Raw genomic sequence first — 21,591 nt, forward strand, 5'->3', positions numbered from 1 at the left:
CCCAATCACAGGATAATTTCTACCATCCAAGTGGCATGAATGATCAATCACAAGTAACTGTGATCCATATCGTTCGGGCAATTGTACAACGCAATTCCGTCTTATCTCAACTAAATGGGGTCATCAAACGTTGATTCTTTTTCTCCAATAAACACCATCCAAAGTTACTAGTTCCAAACCATGCATGTTTCCTCAACACTTCTACAATAGTCATTTTAGGTTTACCCTTTTGCTTTTTAGTTACATCAATCTGAATCAAATCATCCAAAAGCCCAGTTGCATATGTTTGTGCCACCTCAAACGATTTTCTCACAACTTATCATGTATTAGAGCTACTCCTAAATTATCTATAATATCCATTCATTCATTGTTTTATCTTCTCTAGTTTTACCCATCAATCTCAACGCTCTCATTTCAACTACACTGAATTTGTTTACATATTGTTTATTTTACAGCTTAACATTCAACTCCATATATCATTACTAGTCGTATAACTATCCTAAAATATTTTTCTGAGTATAAAGCGAATACGTCAATCATACAACACTCCAAACACACCCCTCCACTTTATCCACTCTATTTTATTTCTTTATATAACATCATCCTCTATTCGTCTTATTGGTGGTAATCTACGTATCATTACTAATCGTATAACTATCCTAAAAAAAATTTCTAAATATAAAACGAATACGTCAATCATACAACACTCCAAACACACTCCTCCACTCTATCTACTCTGTTCTATTTCTTTATGCAACATCTTCCCTTTCAGAGTTTTAGTCCTATTATTACTAAAATTACACACCATATACTATGTTTTTATTTTATTTATCTCAAAACCTTTTTTATTTCAAGGTTCAATCAATTGTGTCATTTTCAATTTGATTCAACTTTTTGGGGGGTTACTACATTATATTTAATTGCATGTATTAAAGAAGAAACGAATTATTTGTTCTACTATGTTGACATTATTGTGTAGTAATTGTTGATTGATGCAAAAATGGGCAAATGTCCCAATGATCACAAAAATGTCCAAGTTAAATCAAATTGAATCATATTAGTTCTTGTCATTATTATCGATTTCTACCTTATTTTTAGAACATATCAAATTATATGACCCACTTAACTTGTTTTTTTTTTTTTTGGGTAAGAATCCACTTAACTTGTTTTTTTTTTGGTAGAACACTTATGTTAGCATACAATAATCAATTACTACTTAAAATACCAATTTAAAGGTCTATAGCAATCAGATTCCACCTGCAAACATTCAAACAATTCTATTGTTTTGTTTTTCCCTATATAGTGGCATAAAAAAGGAAATAAAAAAACAAAATCAATACCTAAACTAGGGATGTAATCGGATAGGATTCGGCTCGGGTAGTACTATATCCGCAACCGCATCTGATTAGCTTTCGGACGGATTCGGATAGTGCTAAACGGATACGGATCGGATATTTTATCCGTTTACATATAAATATAACTTTTCGGATAGCTATAGCATATCCGTATCCACATCCGTTTAGCTTTCGGACGGATTCGGATAGTGCTAAACGGATACGGACACGAATACGAAAACGGATTTCGGCGATTCATTTACACCCCTAACCTAAACCCACTAATCAGTCAACCACTAGTGTACGTGTCTTCTCTAGATGATTTTCTTAATTTAAAAACAGGTTTTTTATAAATTTGTCTCCCAAATTGTATTTCATTTGTTAATTAACTCCTATCTTCTCCTATGTTGCTCAATACCAAATCTTTTCATGGTAAAGTTAGTATAGGAGAAATACAGTACTTGATGTGAACATAATTGCATAAGATCATTGAAGGAAAAGATAACATCGAAAGGGTAAACTTTCCTAAATTGCCATGTGGTATATCGGATGGATCCTGAATTTTGTGGATAGTTAGATCCTAAGATTTTCTTTTCATTTGTAAAATTTCAGTTCAAATGAAGTTTGCTAAATAACAAATTTGAGATTAGCAGAACATTTATGATCATGAAATAGTGCACAATAATGCTTGGAGTACTGTAAGCATACATGTACATGCATGGGATGCATGCTGAATTTGACTCTAAAATTTGATACGTGATCAATTCAGACCAAGTAATACATATTTAACGATCGTATTTGCCACACCATCATTCGACATGGATAATGAAGATGGGCCAATTTGGTAAGCTTTCCAAAGCAAGGCCATTCAAATGAGATTTCCTCCGTATTAATATATCTATCTATATACAATTTTACTTTATTAAATTGTGCCTTAAAATTATATATCTTAAAGTAAAATATACACCAACAATGACAAAATACAATGATATGGAGTATAATACAAAAAGATACTGCAGAACCGGAGGTTGGACCGGATTCATTAAAAATTTCAACCGAAGGTGACGGCAATGGGAGCTTGGGGTTGCTCTGCTATCATGATTTGGACTTTCTGAGTTTTGATTACTTCTTGCGAAGTATCGAAAAAGAGTAGCGCCAATTCAAGTTCATATTTGCATCCCAGTCCATCCAAGTGAAGCAAACTTCACATGGCTTTGGCTTTGGCTTTGGGTTATGGTCTTCCTCAAAACCTTATTTTGAAGAAATCAAATGCTTTGATTGCTTTCCAGCTGAAGTCTTCGCTCTCTAACCAAGTGAAGCTAATACCTGTACAGAAGAGATGCCTTAGGTGCAACACCCTTCACCAAGATAAGGATAATTCTCCCCTTGCCTGCTCTTTCCACGGCCACATCAATGGTATGGATTACACTTCACTACTTGCGTGCTATGTGCTTGATGTTTTTCCTCTAAAGAACACATTTTTTTGTGTGTGGGGGGGGGGGTTGTTTGGGGTGTTTTTCTTCAATCTACAAGACATTATAGAACTTATGTTTCCTACGCTTACAAAACCCGGAAGTAGCCTGGCCATGTTGAATCATGTATGTTGAGATTGGCGGCCAAAATGAAACGGGTCCATAAATTTTCTGTCGTTTATGTGTGTATTTTGAAATCTTGGTCCGTTCTGAGTATCTGTTAACTTCAAGATTTAACCCATTGAGAACCATTGGAGCCGGAAAGAGTGGTTGTGAGGGATGGAGAAATCTTTGTCTAATTGTCTAGCTGATAGCTAAGAGCAATGGGTCCATAAAATTTCTGTATCTTCTGTTTGAATTTCGTAATCTGGCTATGTTCTGATATATACGTAATTATCAAACATTCGTACCATACTTGCAGGATAGAATGGTTGTAATCAGGGGAATGGGAAACAAATTTTTTGATTGCTCTGCAGACTTCTAAGACAAAACTCATATTTGTCATGCTTTGATTATGAATTGGATATGTCGCAATAACTACAAGATTTATTCAACATTGAGAACCATGGTAGACTAAAGAACGGTCATAAACAAGGGAATGTAGATGCCTTTGTCTAACTGCTGTGTTGACTCCTAATGCAGTTTATGTTTTCCATGCTTATTTCAATAACTACAAGATTTACCCAACATTGAAAACCATGATAGCATGACAGAATGGATTAGAAAGCAAGGGAAAGTGAAAGCCTTTGTCTAATTGATGTGCTGTCTGCTAGAGATATGGGCTTAGCTGAACCTGGCTTTGATTTATGGGGAGGGCATAGGTTATGAGCCAACCAGAATTGCTCCCAGAATGTCTGCATCAGATTCTAACATCCTTATGAAATTTTAACTTCATTATATGATTTTAGGAGAGAAGGGGTTGTTCTCGCTGGCCCCACCACACCAAGGGATCGACGGCGAGTGGAGTGATCGTAGTGGAGTGATTGTTTACAAATGGAATGACAAGGGGAACAGACCAAACACTGGTAGTGCAAATTGGAAGAAGAGGTGGAGCTGTTGTTCTGAGTATGATGAGAATGCAGCCCCTTGTCGACGAGGATGGCATGTGTCCTATGATGATGGGTTCACCCTTTACTAGCTCCAGCGGCAGCAGCCCGTACTCATTGCATGATGAATCAGAAGCTAATGCTGTTTATACGTATTAAATCATGTACATTTTTCTCTTGCACAGTGTCATTCTCCTCTTGTCCAGTTTCCATCACATATGTGCTTCAACTTTTAATGTATTTCATTCCTGGAGTTGTTTTATCCCTTGGAAGCATTTGAAATCCATTCGTGTCTGAACCCTTTCCCCGGCTTGTACAACATGAATGTATCTTTGATCACTTGAATTTACTAGGCTGGGAAGTGATCCAAGAGAAGGTGAGTGACAGTGGGAGTTCCAACAACTTTGATTAAGTCTGAAGTCCAAAACACCAGCTTTCATCAAACAGTTGCTTACTTCATTGAAAACTTAACACATTCAATGCTTTTAAGCTTCCATGACAGTCCAACGGATAATTCACATTGCAGAGAAAAGGCATCTACTTTGTTTTCTGGAGGGATTATTAAATCCCTCATCATGCAAAGAACATTCATAGCCCACCCATTTATCCATTGAACAAGGATAGAGGTTTATGGTATTTACATTTATAGTTTGTACATGGAATGTGAGGCATTTTGCAAGTATTGAATTGGATAGACTTTTTAATAAAAATCATTCAATTCAGTGTCATTTAGCTGTTTCTGTACTATTACTATGGAATTGTACCATTTTCATCAAAGAGAGTTTGTCCTTTCTATCAAAGAAAATTACAAAGAAAAAGAAAGAATAACAACTTAAATATTTTTGGAGTCCACCATGAATGCTCTTTGATTTTTAGTTTTTTTTTTTTTTAAATCATTTTAAAAAATCTTTTAGTCTGTAAAATAACAAAAAAATCAATGAATCTCACCTCTTATATCTAGATTTACGATACTTTTGAATAAAAAAGATCTAAAAGATCAAAGATTTATGATTCTTCTTCTCCTCAATTCCATTTTCTAAGGTTTCGATAAAATCCCGCCAATCTCTGATCAATTCCAATTCCATGTCTGATTTAGGCTTTAAAACCTTGAGTGGGAACCATTTTAAAAAAAATGGGAATCAGTTCAATTGAGTCAGCCCATTCAGATCAAAATTGGTCATGATCAATCCTGATTTTGTATATTCTGGGGGGACCGATTCTAGGGTTTTTGGGAACTAATTCGACCTAGATTCCAAGTTTAAGTTCAAGATTCCACTTTCTTGTCATTTTGAATGTGGACCGTAGATCATACTTCAGCATACGAGATTCAATCCACATCAGGCACACACCAGTCATCCTCAAACGATGAAATGCGGCCGCTCCCGCCAGTCCGCCACCACCGATGAAGTGGTCTTTACGCCGTTGGCGTGAATTCTCGACTACTCTCTACCATTCATCGGGCTCCGATCATCGCACACGTGTAATATTCTATTACGTCTTCCTCTATACTTCCAAAGATCCAATCTCAAGGCATTTGAAGCCACAAATCATTTAGATTCAAGTGGGCCCCACGAGAATCTTTGTGCTAGAAGCCTGGAACGGATTCTTCTTCTATTTCTTCCTTCTAAGTTACGAACTCTGTAGCTCTGAAGCATCGTCTCTTCTTTGCAGTTGTTCAGTGTCTTCAGAGCATGTCTGTGAGCTTAGGAATCTGAACTACTGTCTGCTAAAATGGAAGCTCTGTGCCCTAAACTGGATCTCAATGCCCCTCGTATCTCCTCCATTCCTTGCAAATGTTCATCAACTAGGCTTGGATCTTTTGATTCATACCGGTTTTCTTGCTTAATCTCCAAGAGTCGGAGGAGATCGTTTGTTCCCAGTCCATTGAAGTTCGGTGGATTTAGGATTTGTTCTGAGAAAAGGTGTCTCGATAGGGATTATGAAGTTGTTGAAGTTAAGAGGGATGAATTGGATCGAAGTTTGATTGAATCAGTTGGAAGAAGCTTTTTTAGTTTTGCTGCTGCGGTAACTGCTGTTATTTCTGTCTGTTGTGATTCTCCTGCTCTTGCTGAGTCTCTCACTGTTGCTTTCCCCGTTTCTCGAGCTCGTGAGGTAGTGCATTTAATTACTTAACTTTTTCTCTTAGTGTGATTAATCGCTTCTGCGTTAAATTGGTTGATTGTAATGACTATATACCTTGAATTTAATATGAACTGTTGGAGAATGTAAATTTCTTGTTGGTTATGTGGTTATGGTCAGGTAAATACCGTTCAGAGGACTCTTGTTGAGGCATGGGGCTTGATACGAGAAAGCTTCGTAGATCCAACTTTTAATCATCAAGGTAACCAGACACCACCAAATATCTTCTTGTCGTACACCGTCTTTCTTCTTCTTCCTCTCTCTTAATTTATTTTGTATAGAGAAACTCAAATCAAGAAGTACAGAAAGAATCTGTTCGTTTGACATATGTAGACTGGGACCTGAAACTGCAACAAACAATGGTGGAGATGTTTCCATTGAGATCAGCGGATGCAGCATATAGCAAGATCAGGGGAATGCTTTCCACTCTTGGTGATCCCTTTACCCGGATTATAAGCCCAAAGGTTTGTGGAATTAGCTAGTCTGTATACTTAATTGACTCAAACAAAGATGGAGATAGTTGTAAGGGCGAAGCGGAAAGGTGACTTGACCATAAAAGTTATATTTGATCTTGCCCATCCCTTTTTCCTTTTTGTAAGGGCACAATTGATTTCTTTTTTCCTTCCCTGATTTATTTGTTTTTTCTCTCCTAACCATTGCACTTTTATTTTTTTTCTTTTTCTAACTATGACCTTTTTTTCCCTTCTTTTTCTGCAGCATTCACCTGATACTTTATGTTTATTAAGTTGCTTTAGATAGATGGCTTAGGCTAGAGACTTCTATGAAAGCTCCCTAATAATTTGTACTTTTTTGTTCTTTTTTCTCCCCAACTTTTTAATTTTTTTGGGGGGTTTGGGGGCTTCCAGGAATATCAAAGTTTCAGAATAGGAAGTGATGGAAACTTGCAAGGAGTTGGTCTTTTCATAAATGCTGATCCACGTTCTGGGAGCTTGGTATGTGAGAAACTAAGAACTTCATACATATTTAGAAGGGCAAAATTATAGTCCTCCCGCCAGCCATATGATTTACATATAGTGCATGTCATATTTTAATTGCTTGTAATCCCAATGGGCCACCTCTTCTGACATGATCGGTACAAAATCCAGTTGAAAACTAGCCTGGAATTGTTATGCATTGATACTAGTTTCTTTCCTGGTATTTTTTGCCTGTCCATCTTATCCCCTCAACTGTTTGCCTTTAAAACCTCAAATGACTGTAAGTAAGATCCTAACAGTGCAAACTGCAACTTGGTACCCTAGGTTGTGCATTTGAACCACCCTCCTACATGGATGCACATTTTCTTCTCTATCAACCAAGTCTATATATAGAGGAACTAAGAGTAAATTTCCATTCAAAGGAATCATGTTGAAACTGTCTTCAAGATTTTTTTTTTTTGAAACTGTGCAAATTATGTGCTGTATTATGAACTTGTGAATATCTAAGGGCTTGAAACATTCCCCCAAACATGTCTCTTAGTTCCTTTATAACTTGTGAAGTTTGTGAGTACAAAGACTAGTATTTTCCTTCAAAGTGAATCGACTACAATGTGCATTCTCCAAAAAATAAATAGGCATTACCAGGAATTTCTTCATTATTTACAGAGCATGACCTTCATATTGTTCTAAACCTATGATTCATGGACATTTTACATGCCATGTCTGATGCATACAAGCAATGCCAAAAGAGAGGATAATAGGCTTTGTCGATGGATGACCTAACTCATAGTGCCCATGGAAGAGCAGTCATAGGTGTTGATCAATCAATTGAGTGAAAAATATCCATAGGATGTGTGTCTCTATGCATGGAACGGTCTGATGAGGTTTACAACCTGGTGCTTATATGTGCAAAACATTTCAGTCAAATCAATAATGATATGGTGCAAGCAATTACTAGGGTAAGCATTTACTTTTTCCATTTTCTGAATGAGGTTAAAAAGAAACTCTCCTGAATGAATGAATAAATTTTTTTTTTCATTAGATGGGGTAGAATAGCTGCAGAAAAAATATGCATGTCAGCTGGATATACCAGTCTTTGCTACCATATCCCAAATGCCGGGGGGGGGGGGGGAAGGGGTGTCATTGTTTTATTTGCTTTGTTTTTTCTTCTTTCTTTCCCAGAAGCAATTCATTTTATTCTTGCAATTGGTGAATATTCACTCCTCAAGATTTAGGAGAAACCTCTTCCCTACTTGATTTGCTTAATCTGTTTCCCACCTAAATGTGGAGGTCTAAAAGGACAATTACCAAAAGAAAAAAGGTTCAGGTCTACAAAAGACAAAGCGATATGTATCTGGTGGTACTTTTTCTTTTTAAAAAATTAACATGTATTTTGATGATTTATGGGATATTCTTTCCATTTCCAAAACAACTCTGATAATTCATAACCTTATGCTGCTAGTTTTCACCCTTTTCAAGGTAGAAATGTTCTTGATCTTTCCATTGGGATTCGCATATTCCTTTATTAACTTCACAAGTTCTCAGAAGATCAAGTAGCTATGTTGTACCATTGAAGATTTTGATGGATATTTTTGGAGGTCTACATTTCTTTGATCTTCATGACTTTCATATTGTGAATGGTTTATAGTTGCCTCACATATGTTGTTTCCACGTAGTTATTTGTTTTAGTCCCCATATTTTATTGTTGAGTCAGAATTGTATGGGACACACTCACACAAGATATAATTGGCATACATATGTGTTTCATGTAAATTTGCAACTGCAGGTTGTTATGTCTTGTATAGAGGGCAGCCCAGCTGCGCGAGCTGGTATACATGAAGGAGACGAGTTAATTGAGATCGATGGTAGGTTAATGCAGACTTTTTCAAATCTTTCTTTAAGAATTTCAAGTCCAGTGTTGAATCTTAGTTACCATTTAGACTTTGCGTCAATTTATTTGCATGGTGTGCCAATTCTTATGATTCCTTTATGCTTTCCGCAAATTAACTCTAGCTTATGTAGTAGCGATTGTATTATATGGCTAGCTTATCAACTGTTATGGTGGTCATTCTCTTTGCTAGATGAAAGGAATTATTATATTCTAGTAAAATCTGGAGTCCCCATGGAAAGCAAAGTCCTGAAGAAGATTATCCGTGTTCCCATGTATGTGTATAGGGCCCACCATGTATTGGATCCTCTAAAACTGAAATTTTAAATCTGATCTATAAATCTCCCCCCCCCCCAGGCTGCTGGTTTGATTAATGACTGTATTACAATTATGATCTGTCAATCAAGTAATATTTTAGAGACCAGAGTTTTCCTTCATCCACGGTATGAAGGAGGAATCCCCTCACCACTGTCATTGGTCCTGTCTGATTGGACTAGGGAAGGGTGTTTTTGATCTTGTACAATAGGGGGTAGGAGTTGATGATGATAGAGGAGTCCAATCACAAGGTCAAATCACCAGTGGTGAGGGGATTCTTCCTTCTCCATGGGTAAAGGAAAACTTTGCCCTATTTTAGTGTATGGGATCTTTTTGGTTGAATTCATTGGACAGTGGATCCCACTGCTTGTACAATGACGACCACCTCATGGGATCTTTTTGATTGAGGAGATTCTGTCAAAACTCTTATTATCGTAAGACTTTGATGCACCATATAGAGCCATAAGAAAAAAAAGTTCCATGAAGGCTCTATGACTGACGTACCAAAAAGTGCGCCATTATTGAAAAAACTTATAGAATGCCATTCCTGGCTTTGCAGTGTTAGTTTGTGATGGATTATTGTGAAAAAAACTTGTAGGATGCCATTCCTGACTTAAATTTTTTATATTCAAAATGTTTGGAACGACATGTCAGGTAATGCATAGAAAATTCCGACAAATTAGTGAAACATAAATGTCTAATAACTCATCTTAATTATGACCTCTGGTGTTTCAGGAGAGAAGCTTGATGGTTTTGATGGAGAAGCAGCAGCACAAAAGCTTCGAGGGACTGCTGGAACAACTGTTACTGTAAAAGTTCACAGTGTAAATGACAATTCTGTTCTCCTTTGTTTTTAAAAGTAATGATGCTTTTGAACTAAGAGTTGCTTCCAGGGAGGGTTAATTAGGTTGTTATCACTGACGAAGCCCCATTGGTTACCTTAATGTGAATAAGATCTATGCTATCTTTAGCGGAAGTACTTGGTAGTTAACTGCTTCCTATGTCCCAAAATGACTGTCCTCTGTAAAAAACCCCAAAATTCTAAGATGGGATAGTTAAAGCATTAAACACCAACTTCTTTAATGGATAATCTTGTCTGAAAAAAAAAAAACCGCTGAGCATATCTAAATGGAATGGTCCAGTAAAAAACTTGTATATCTGACATGGATGTTTCTGTTGGGTTTGTGGACCAACACAACCTAGAGACCTCTTAACATGGTAAGAGTCAATATAAACTAAAGGGTAAATCTGTTTGTAACCGAGCTGGTTTTTGCAGATTTTTGTAACCACTTTTCTTTGCCCTTGGCCACATCACTTACACCTTCTTTAAAATGAGGTCATTTTTTTTGTAATTTCCTTCTCTCTCTCTCTCTCTTCAGAATTGAACCCTCTCCTCCACCTCCACCACCACCATCCTTCTCCTCTTCTTCACCGTTGTCTCCGTCTTGTCCTACACCACATCCTTCTCTGATTAGTCGATTTTGCTTCCTTTTTAGGAAGATCAAAAATCCTTTCCTGGGTCAAGACAATCCTGCAACTCAATTTTTCTGAAGTTGACGAGGTTAGATTTTCTCCACAAACCTTACCAAACCGTTCTGAAAAGGATAACCAAATGAAGATGATGGATTATCATTGTTCTTTAATTTTCTCCTCTTCACCGTGATCTTCTTCGAAGCTGCATTTTTTGCTCTGCAAACTGCGTTGTTTTTGTGGAATTTATCTTTTTGATTCCATGAGCAATTTTCATACACAAACAGAGAAGGTAGTGGCAGAGCCTCCTCGCACCTTTTCACTTACGAATGGGGAGATAATGATGCACAAGGAGGTGAGAATGGTTGGTGGGACTTAAAAGCACAGGATGCACTAAAAATGGTAGTTGGGGTTCACAAAGATAGGGTCTATTTAGGGCTGTTGATTGTGCATGGTGATGTTCATTCTGAGGCCATGGCCTGCTGGGTGGTTGGATCATTCTGTTGGCCAGTTGGATGGGTTGCTAGGCCTTCCTTTCGACCACTCCTCCTCAATCTCCCTCCTCTCTTTGGAAATCATGGTTTGTCCGTCATTTAAGAATCAAGACTAAGATTGAGTGATGGTGTTGGCTGCAATATACTCTATACATGTAGAGCAGAAACAAGAAGGCGGACCTCGACGCAAGGGTAAGGTTGCTCCATTGCGACCGTTCGAGTTGGGAAACAACCTCTCAACGAAGCGGGGGTAAGGCTGCGTACATTATGACCCTCCCCAGACCCCGCAGTGGTGGGAGCCTCATCCACTGGGTATGCCCTTTTATATAGAGCAGAAACAGAGCATCGTTAGACCTTCCATCATAGTGCCATTCATTGTATGGTGGGCAAAGAAAGTGAAGTCTTCTTGAGTACAAACAGACGAACCCCAAGCTAAAAATGATAATTAAGAGGGTTACTGTCATGCATCATAGTTGATGGAATGTAAATGTATTAGCAATTTCAGTTCATTGGTTGATTCTATTCCAATAGTTGAATGCTCATTGCCTACAGGAGAGAGCTACTTAATTAGCAAGTAATGAGCAAGAACTTAATGTGGCATGTAACGCAATGGCTAACTTTTTCTTCTCTTCCTTTTATTTTTTTTTTTTAAGGGCAAAGCTTTGGGAAGTGATTCGGGTTTCAGAGAGGTATCCCTTTTGTTTGCTATATGTTGGATATCTATCCAAATTTAGGGTCAACAGAGTTTTGATATGACCCAATGCGCAGTTGAGATTACATTGATGCTGTTTTCTTTCTCATAAGTTTGTTTGATGAACCTAATGGTGAACGTGCCATTTGTACTTATTAGGTCAAACTACCTCGTGAGTTCATTAAGCTTTCCCCTATATCCTTTGCTGTCATCCCTCACAGAACTCCTGATGGTCATCTAACCAAAACTGGATATGTGAAGCTGTTGGCCTTCTCTCAGGTGATTATTTTTGAAATTTATTAACTGGCCTTGTATATTTACAATTATCATGTAAGTCAGGAAAATTTGAAGAATTATTTGTTTTGATACTGGAATAAGGTTTGATTCTTATCCCCCCCCCCCCCCCCCCTCAAAAAAAATAAAAATAAAAAGAAGAAAAATGTTTTGGTACTTGGTTGACATGTTTGCTACTTCATTGTGAGCCAATGCTTCTTGGTTTTATTCTTTATCAGACTGCTGCTGCTGAAATGGAAAGTGCCATTCAAGAAATGGAGGACCAGGGTGTACAGTCATACATACTAGATTTACGTAACAATCCAGTAAGATTGCATCTCTCATTTTTGCAAATTGATGTCTTAAAATATCCTCGATATCTTCTGTATTGTATTTTCTTTTGGTATTAGAATTGTTAATTTTCAGCCTACTTTAGAGTGGGATGCTGAATTAGTGCATCTTTCCAACCAGAATTAGTTGGGATAAATCCGAATTAAGCTCAATATTTAAATTTTTTTTTTCACAGGGGGGTTTGGTAAAAGCTGGACTAGATGTTGCACAAATGTGGCTAGATGGAGATGAGATTCTGGTTAACACGATTGATCGGGATGGGAATATGTTGCCCATTAATATGGTGAATGGTCATGCTTTAACACATGACCCTCTTGTTGTGCTTGTAAGTTACTTGCACTAATTTGAACCACCAAGTTACATTGTATAAATAATTCAATATGCTACATTGAGCGGAAAATTTGATTTCTAATATATTTTTTTCTGTTAATATTGAGAGATGATGTAATTTGGGTCCTGTGAAACAAACTTAAACTATTTATATTCAATCAAGTGGCTACCAGATTTTTTTGGGTATTTGATTTTTTAAACCAGTTTATTAAAGCATCTCATAGTGATGGTCCTTCTGCTAATAAAAAAAGATGACTATTAACAAATTTATTTTCTATGCCCCCAGTAGCCGATATGCTCAATAACTTTGCTCAAGCTTTTATTTCTCCAAGCTCCAGTATATTCATTAGTATGTATTTTTTTTGTTTGTTTCTTGTTTTTTTTTCCCTGTTTAAACCTTTAATGTATGAGATATCTCCAAATGACATATTCTTCGTTGTTCTCATGTTATACTTGTTTAAGAAATTATAATGTTTCTTTGAATTTCAATTAAAATTCTTCAGTGTTTTGAATATTTTTAAGTGAAAAGGAACGCTAACCGGTCACTGGGCGCGGCGAGTACCTGCGCCCAGACACAGTCCAGCATGAAAAGACCGGCGCAACCCCCTGGAAAGGCGGAAACGACCAGGGTGCTCTGGGCACAGGTACACGCCGAGGCACCAGCACTAGTTAGCGTTCTTTCTCCCATTTAAAAAAAAAATTTATTGATCTATTGTTTTTTATTCCCTAGTTCATTTGTTTCCTGTATTCACCAAAATAATCTTCTATTTTGGTTGATCACATTATAATCATTTATCCAAGTAATATCTTGAATCTTTTGGTGAGCAATTGATGTGTTATGGCATGTTAAAGTTATGAATATTAGAACTCTCAAGTGCCAAATCTCTCTTCCAAAATCAGGTAAATGAAGGGAGTGCAAGTGCCAGTGAGATATTGGCGGGGGCATTGCATGACAACGGCCGAGCTATCCTCATTGGGCACAAAACATTTGGGAAAGGGAAAATTCAGGTATCCTCATTCACTAGCCCAAGATATTTACTGATTGCTACTCCTAGTTGGGATACCACATTGGTTTATGATGGGTAAGCATGTCTACATCTCTACATGCCCAATGACTTGTGAATGGTAAAACTCTCCTTCCGAAGCATGTGAATGGCTTCATTCGTATCTTATAATATTCTTTGTCCACTTATAGTTAGAAATCTCTATCTGAAGCATGTGGATAGCTTAGGTTATTCACAAGGCCAACAATGTGATAAATTGATTTAAATTCTAGCAAACCAAAATCAATTATGTCTTTGCTCTATCTACTGGTGTGATTTACAACACACAAAGTAGCTGTGGTTCTTGATTTCCATGAAAGGTTTGAAAGTGATGGTTGCAATTCTTAAAGACAAAGTAGAACCATCTATTAGTATTTTATTTAATTTCCTGAGATTGTAGTTTGGAGATCTAGGCTACCAACTCTGGCAGGTTATACGGATACAGTGCTTTAGTCTTTGCTACTACTATGAACTTATTTGTTGCTCTGTGTTCAATCTGTGATTGTTGCTTTATTCTTCGTTGATGCAGAGTGTGACAGAGCTGCATGATGGATCAGCTCTTTTTATCACAGTTGCAAAATACTTATCACCAGCACTTCATGACATAGATCAGGTTGGCATCATGCCTGATGTGCAATGCACAACTGACATGCTGGCCGCACCCAAAGAAACCTTATTGAAGGAAAAGGGAACAATCTCATCTCTTGAAGCAGATTCATGTATCATGATAGCAGAGCATGAGTTGGACATTCAGGAATCCACAGGATCTGCTTCATGAAATAAACACATCTCTATTGCCTCAAATGAATCAACCTGTATCAGATAAGTCAATGGATGTGCAATGGGAAGAACAATCTGTAAAATAGCCATTACTGCTTGTATGTCAAATATTTGTTTAGGAAACTCATAGGCATAGCAAATGAATGTATATAGATGGGAAGTGTCCTCTTTGAAAATATCTTCACTGCTTCTCTTACAATTATTTGCACAGTAGTTGTGGACTGTGCCAGTTACAGCAATGATCTGTATTGATTTTCAACTTCATGGATCTTCTATGAAGACCAATCAAATGACCTTTTCAGAATTTCCATATCATAAACTACGATGGAACTTCCCACAAATTACATAAAATTCTGCCTGCATCATGCATCATACAACTAACTGGTTGAGCCCCGGAATTTATGTTACATCACTCAGATGATGTTAAACAATCAGCTGCATTTTCATGGTTGGATGGTATGTTAATCATGGAAATTCATCCACGATCCAACTCTTTTGAGTCTTGGAAACTATGGGCAAATTCCCCAATTTTCTTAAGGCGTTGCTATGAGTCTGCAACAGCTTTTGAGCTACGGAAATCCCCTTTCATTGATGCCGTAGAACGATCCAACTCTTACCTCTTGGCTCATTGTTTTCTTTCTTAATCTCAACACTAGTCATCGACCCAACTGTTGATTTTTCATTCACATCTTCCAACTGCTTGTCCAAGGGTTTTCTTTGCTTCAGAAACTGCGAGAACGAATCCCCACCACTAGGTCTGTTCTCTGACACGGTTTTTCTAGTCTTCTGTTCTCCTCCGTCAGTGTCTCGCAGCACCTCTTCAGATACCCGCAATCTGATAGGACCATGTCATCAGAGGTTGTTAGATCTATAACAAATCATGTGCACAGTTAGGATAGTCACGTGGACAGTTAGACTCTTATGTAATATATTATAAATATCTGTACTATGTTGTTATTGAATGAATAAATCCAAAACCATTTCATGGTATCAGAGCCACTTTTTGTTCCACTGAGCTCTTCTTTTCTTTAGTTTTCTTTTTGCTTTCTTTTCCCCTAGTTTTTCTCCTTGCGTTCTGGCTTTAATGGCGGCTTCTTTGTCTCCTACTGATCCTCTGCCTGGTACAAGTTTGCTTGTTATGGCTAACGTTTCACATTAGCTTCCATTGAAGCTCGCTGCTTCAAACTATATGCTGTGGCACACTCAGTTTTTGCCACTGTTGCGTGGCTATAATCTGCTGGGATATGTGGATGGATCGTTTCTGCGACCATCACCGACTGATTCTTCATCAGATCTGTCTTCTCCGGCTGGTTCTGTGAGTACTGCTGATCTTTGGGATCGCCAGACCAACTCATTCTGAGTTGGATTGTCTCTTCCTTCTCTGAGGTGGTGATCTCGCATGTTGTTGGTGCCTCTACATCCTATGAGGCTTGGCAGACTCTGGCGAGGGTGTTTGCGCCATCATCTCGCACTCATGTTCTTGATCTAAAAGATCGCCTCTCTCGGATCCAAAGAGGCACTGATTCTGTCACTGATTACCTTGTGGCTGTTTGCTCTATTGCGGATACGTTGGCCGCTATAGATCAGCCGATTTCTGACGGAGATCTTATTCTTGCTACGCTTCGTGGCTTAGAATCGGATTTCAGGGACTTTGCAACTTCTATCCGGAACGATAAGAGGGAGTGGGGGCAAGTTGTAGGGTGGAAGACAAAGATGAAGGAGAGTCACTGTTTTGTCTAGTTTTGTAAAACTAAATTTGTTTTTGTCTATTTTTGTTAACTTAGAGAAAGGATGGTTAGTTTTGTAAATGAAAACCCAAAAGTAGCTAATCTCATAATTGGGACCTGAAACTACAACAAACAATGGTGGACATGTTTCCATTGAGATCAGAGGATGCAACATATAGCAAGATCAATTGGCTTGGAGGGGACATGAGACTCCGCCTCAGGAAGCGAGGTCTCGTGATTAAACCTTCTTCGCTGCATAATTTATTGGGGCCACCCGCCTAAGGTTCACTAGGGCCCAGAAGCTCCCGGTTCGTGCGTGGCACGGGGGTCATGTACGAGCCCAAGGGGGGATTTAGTCGGCCTAAAGTCGAATACCCCTCTTGTCTCCAAAAAAATATATATATAGCAAGATTAGGGGAATGTTTTCCACTCTTAGTGATCCCTTTACCCTTATTAGGCTATACCTTGCCTCCATTTTTCACCAATGGTGTTTAGTCTTCTTCTTTGACTAAGGGACCTTTATAAAGTGAAAAGACTTAATTACTTTTTAGTCTTAAATTTTATTTCAATTATATCTAGCCTATCTCAACTTACCACATATTTATTAATTTTGAAGTTTCTTAATTCTAACCAATAGGGTCCTTCCACATGGAATGCTATATGGCATCCTACTATTTTTTTTTTTTTGGTAGAAGCATCCTACTATTGTATGTATAGAACATGCAACATAGGTCACCATACTTGAGTGTGCCATGTGGCCGCCACATCAGCTGGGCCCCACATGCTTATTTGTTTTAAAAGTTGAAAATCCAGTTCATCATTGTCTTTTATTAATTTATTTAAAATTTTGTGTATATGTAAAAATATACATGAGACTTCTAATATAAAAATTCAATGCAACAACCAATGGGTTAAGACACTAATTTGTTAACTTCTCAAGAATAAATTAGATTATCCCTATCTGTTTTTTTTACTATTTTGATCGGAATTTTGTCTAGGAAACCCAGGAATCGACTTCCGTTAATTGTATAGGTTTCATTTTAAGGGTTTTCTTAATAATTATTGATTCTATAAATTATTGCACGTTGTCAGTACTCAATTTTCTCGAATTGATATATTTACCATAATGCCCCTATATTACAAATTTATGGTGTTTAAGGGTTCAAGCGAGCATTTTCTTCATACGGTTCACATCTAATACTTGAACCTATATCGTATAATAAAGTTTCAGATGTTCCAAAGATTCGATCTGGTAACCGCGATTCTCTCATGACCCATAAAGAATCTCAAGTTCCAACGGCAATCTATCCTTGCAGGAAAGTGAATCATTTATCTGATGGGTTCTGATTCCTATAATATAAATTGGGGGGGAAAGAGAGAGGGTATCAATATTCAAATAAGATACTAATGAGAGACTCACGTCTTTGTTCTTGAAATGATGGGTGTTGTTGTTCTTGTTTTCAAGGTAGAGAAAGTGTGCTTGGCCTAATTCACCCAAGTCATAAGCTCCTGTATCTTTGTTTCTGCCGATACAAACAAGAAGAAATAAGGGTCGAGCTTTGCATCATCAATTAATTCATTTCTTGATTTTTTTGATCGAAAATGAAGAAATCAAGAAATGGGTTTTCTTCTTTTTGCTCTTTTTAGCTATATTTGCTATGATTACATGAAGTTTCCATTGATGGAAGATGATGACGATTGCATCAACCCATAAGAAATTTGGTGTTGCAAATGCTGTTGCAAATGCTGTTGTTGGTGTTCTTCTTATTGTTGTAGTTGTTGTTGCCTTTATTCGCAGCCATTAGAGGACCCCAATAAGCTTTCTTCCCTGTTTCAGGAGCTCTTGCTAACTCCATTAAAACCAAAACAACTTTCTATTTTCTCCCATGGTGATCATTTTCTGATCTTCATCATCAAAGCTGGAGAGAAAGAAAGAAAAAGAGTCGGTTTTGATCGAAGAGTTTAATGAAAGATAACTTATAAAGAAAGAATAGAATGAAATTGAATTTATTGCAAAGTAGCAAAAGACAAAGCTTCTTTGCTCTCTCTCTATCTCTCTCTTCCCCTCACCCCTTATGACTTTTAATGAAAAACCAACCAAAGTATTTTAGATAGGGATGTAAGTGTAAGACCAGAAGCACATAAACAACTATAGACCTTAGAAAAACCGCTTTTTGAGGGTCTATATTGGAAACCGCCACTCCCTGTTTGATCTTCTTCTTTACAAGTATGTTTATGTCAAAATTCGCCTAAGACCTTTTTTTTTTTTTTAAAAAAAAAAATAAAATTAAACCACTTTTGGAATCCATAATGCCTTTTTTTAATTTAGGTTTAATTTATTAATAAACTTGGATTGGAACCATAAGAGTCTTTAGTTCAGGTCTGGTGAGGGTGTTCTTAATTTATGCTAATGCAATGGTTGAAGATCAGTAGCATTCTTTACCAAATCACAACATTACACACGTCAAAGTAGGAGACGCATGCGTGCAACATATGAAAAGCTAATGGGGGTCTATGGAAAGAAATAAAGACTTAATGGGCCAGGGACACCTGCATGAACTGAAATTCCTATAAGCCTGTGTACTGTTGCTACGAAAATTATCTCTAAGATAATGGCTTCCAGATTGCAGACGTGTCTTGATGCTCTTATTGCCCCTCCACAATCGGCTTTCATCCCTAGGCGTGCTATCTCAGATAATGTGTTCCTAGCCCATGAAGCTTATCATTATATAAGAGGCAGGAAGAAAGGCAAAACAAAATTCCTAACTATGAAATTTGATGTGAAAAAAACCTATGATAGGCTGGAGTGGAGTTTCATTGAGGGTGTTCTCCATCGGTTGGGCTTCCATGAGAAGTGGATTAGCCTGGTCATGTCTAGTATCCGCTCTGTTAGCTTTTCTTTTCTGTTCAATGGCTCTATATGTGGCTCTATTGTTCCGTCTCATGGTATCAGGCAGGGTGACCCCTTGTCGCCAGCTATTTTTGCCCTATGCTCCCACGCTCTTTGTTCTACCCTTTCCACAGCTGAAAGAGAAGGTCTTATTCATGGAATCCGGATCAAGAATAGAGGCCCCTCGATTTTACACTGTTATTTGCCGATGATTGTGTCCTATTTTCGGAAGCCAAACTCGATCAAATCTTTAATCTTAAAGGATGTCTGGACCTGTTTTGTAAAGCTAGTGGGCAACAAATAAATAATCAAAAGTCTGTGCTCACTTTTAGTCCGAATACTCCCATGAGATTTCGCAGATGGTTCTTGAGAATTTTAAAGTCTGGGCTCACTTTCATATCTGAAACTTCATTTGGAACAGCAGAACCTTGCCAAAAATTAAATCTTGCTTATGGTGTGTTTGCTCGAATGGTATAGCCACTGCAGAGGCTCTTCATCACCGACGGCTTCCAGTCGATCCATCTTGCCCTCGATGTGGACAGGCAGTTGAGACAATACACCATCTCTTCCTCCATTGTGAGTTCATAAAGGCTGTGTGGTTTGGAAGCTCCCTCAGCCACCGTATCCCCCACAACAATGATCTCCTCTTTCACGACTGGATTAATCAATGGTGTTTGTTGGCCAGAAACAACAAGGATCAAATTAAGCTCAGTTTTAGTCTTGCTACCTTCATCATATGGTCTCTCTGGCTGGCTAGGAATGCCCTTATCTTCACCAAAAAGGTTTGGTTACCCTTGAAAGTCATCAACAAGGTGGAATCTCTCTTCTAGGAATTCTCTCACACTCTCAAGCCTCTTTCCAAGACGCCTCATTCCACCCTGCTGGCAGGCTCCTCCTCTTGGCTTTGTGAAGATTAATTCGAATGCTTCCCATAAGGAGAGCAATGGTCTTGGGGGCATCGGGTTTCCCATCCGGGACCATACTGGCACACTTCTGGTAGCTGTTTCTGCTCTTGAGTCCTTCCCATCCAGCCTCTGTGGGGAAGCCGAAGCTATAAAGTGGGCCGTCCTTAATGCCATTGAAGCTGGTTTCTTCAGGTTTATAGTGGAATTTGACTGCTTGGAAGTGATCAACCTCCTTTCGGAGGGCTCTCCTAGTCCCCCCTTAGAAGTTGCTCCTATCATTGATGACATCAAGTTCATCAGCTCCAACCTTATACAACATATTTTTGCTCATGTTTCAAGGTCTGTTAATGGCATTGTCAACAACCTTACCCGGAGAGGCCTGTCTGTTCTGTGTAAGACAGTTTGGCCTCCTTCCTCTCCTTGGCTACTTCAGTTATGTGAAGAAGATGCCTCGGCTTGTACACAACTCCTTCTTTAATAAAATTTCCTTTCACCAAAAAAAAAAAAATTGAAATTCCTAAGGACAAACACAAACACACAGGATGTCCATGTCGTCAAAACTAATTTGTAAAAAAAAAATGGGACTGACATTCTCTTCTTCTTCTGAAATGATCGACTAACCAACATCCCCCTTCCAATTTCAAAAAAACTTCCTAACCAACAAAAAAAAAAAGCTTAAAAATTACCGTTAGATAAACCTAAATGGCATACGAGACGTGTTTTTTGTGTTGCAAAATTAACCCCAACAGTATCAATCTCATAAAAATCCAACAATACACCAAGCATCTCCTCATTTGCATCTGACAATTCAGTAGTTGAGGGAAGATTGAACTCTGGAAGTTTGCCTTCCCTGTTCCGAAGCCAACAGATATCCGCACGTCCAGATATCCAAATTCGAGAGTTGTAAAACCTGGCAACCGTATTAAAGTTAAGGTTATTGACAATGTTGGTAAGGTTATTGACAGTGTTGGTGAGTTCATTGATAGTATTGGTGTGGTTATTGACACTATTTTGAAGAGCCACTTCCCTTATTCTACTAATGTTCTGAAGTTGCGCAAGTCTCCCCAGGGTTTGGTTGATGAGACCTTGATCTTGAACAACTCTTTCTAGTGTCGCATTAATTTTGACGATTTTCTGATTTATCTGAAATGCAGGGAGATTGGGGATTCGACGCATACTCTGTACAATCCCTTGCCAGTTGGTCGCTAAGTTTTTAGCAAAGTTTATCATCTGTTCCATGTTTGGGAGCTCTGGGATTGCTTCTGCCATGTGTTGTTTGGGAACCCCTGGGAGCTCTGGGATATTTTCTTCTGCCATCTGTTTAGGAACCTGTTAGGTACTTGACCAATACGCCAAAAGCTCCGAAGCTGATGGAACGCGTTAAATCAAGCCCTTTAACCTATCCCATACTAGGCTGGCCTAATTTAGCATCCATACACTATAGTGGGCCCCATTAGGCACATAACAGACCACCATACTTCCACAGCCGTCGTTCTCGACGGCTCTCA

The 21,591-nt window shown here is 38.1% G+C and overlaps 2 protein-coding genes across 2 annotated transcripts; both read left to right on the forward strand.

Annotated features, from left to right (window-relative positions):
• The first annotated feature begins 2,432 nt into the window (after positions 1-2,432).
• LOC122641556 lies at positions 2,433-4,114 on the forward strand. Its single transcript, XM_043834828.1, has 2 exons — positions 2,433-2,750; positions 3,715-4,114. The coding sequence occupies exons 1-2, from the start codon at positions 2,543-2,545 to the stop codon at positions 3,942-3,944; spliced, it is 438 nt and encodes a 145-aa protein (XP_043690763.1). The 5' UTR covers positions 2,433-2,542; the 3' UTR covers positions 3,945-4,114.
• A 1,406-nt stretch (positions 4,115-5,520) lies between these two features.
• On the forward strand, positions 5,521-14,800 carry LOC122642134 (carboxyl-terminal-processing peptidase 3, chloroplastic). Its single transcript, XM_043835554.1, has 12 exons — positions 5,521-5,964; positions 6,112-6,193; positions 6,325-6,455; positions 6,858-6,944; positions 8,713-8,791; positions 9,865-9,953; positions 11,747-11,782; positions 11,944-12,063; positions 12,297-12,383; positions 12,584-12,733; positions 13,639-13,746; positions 14,311-14,800. The coding sequence occupies exons 1-12, from the start codon at positions 5,584-5,586 to the stop codon at positions 14,557-14,559; spliced, it is 1,599 nt and encodes a 532-aa protein (XP_043691489.1). The 5' UTR covers positions 5,521-5,583; the 3' UTR covers positions 14,560-14,800.
• The last annotated feature ends 6,791 nt before the right edge of the window (positions 14,801-21,591 follow it).

This window comes from Telopea speciosissima, chromosome 10 (assembly GCF_018873765.1).
Source record: "Telopea speciosissima isolate NSW1024214 ecotype Mountain lineage chromosome 10, Tspe_v1, whole genome shotgun sequence".
In the NCBI taxonomy this organism is placed as follows: domain Eukaryota; kingdom Viridiplantae; phylum Streptophyta; class Magnoliopsida; order Proteales; family Proteaceae; genus Telopea; species Telopea speciosissima.

What these genes read in the sequence shown, in the direction of transcription:
- LOC122641556 (XM_043834828.1), top strand. Translation starts at nt 2,543, where the DNA reads ATGGCTTTGGCTTTGGCTTTGGGTTATGGTCTTCCTCAAAACCTTATT. An exon ending in TTTCCACGGCCACATCAATG is followed by an intron (nt 2,751 to 3,714) that starts GTATGGATTACA and finishes ATATGATTTTAG; the next exon opens with GAGAGAAGGGGTTGTTCTCG.
- LOC122642134 (XM_043835554.1), top strand. Translation starts at nt 5,584, where the DNA reads ATGGAAGCTCTGTGCCCTAAACTGGATCTCAATGCCCCTCGTATCTCC. An exon ending in CGAGTTAATTGAGATCGATG is followed by an intron (nt 8,792 to 9,864) that starts GTAGGTTAATGC and finishes CTGGTGTTTCAG; the next exon opens with GAGAGAAGCTTGATGGTTTT. An exon ending in AGCTGTTGGCCTTCTCTCAG is followed by an intron (nt 12,064 to 12,296) that starts GTGATTATTTTT and finishes ATTCTTTATCAG; the next exon opens with ACTGCTGCTGCTGAAATGGA.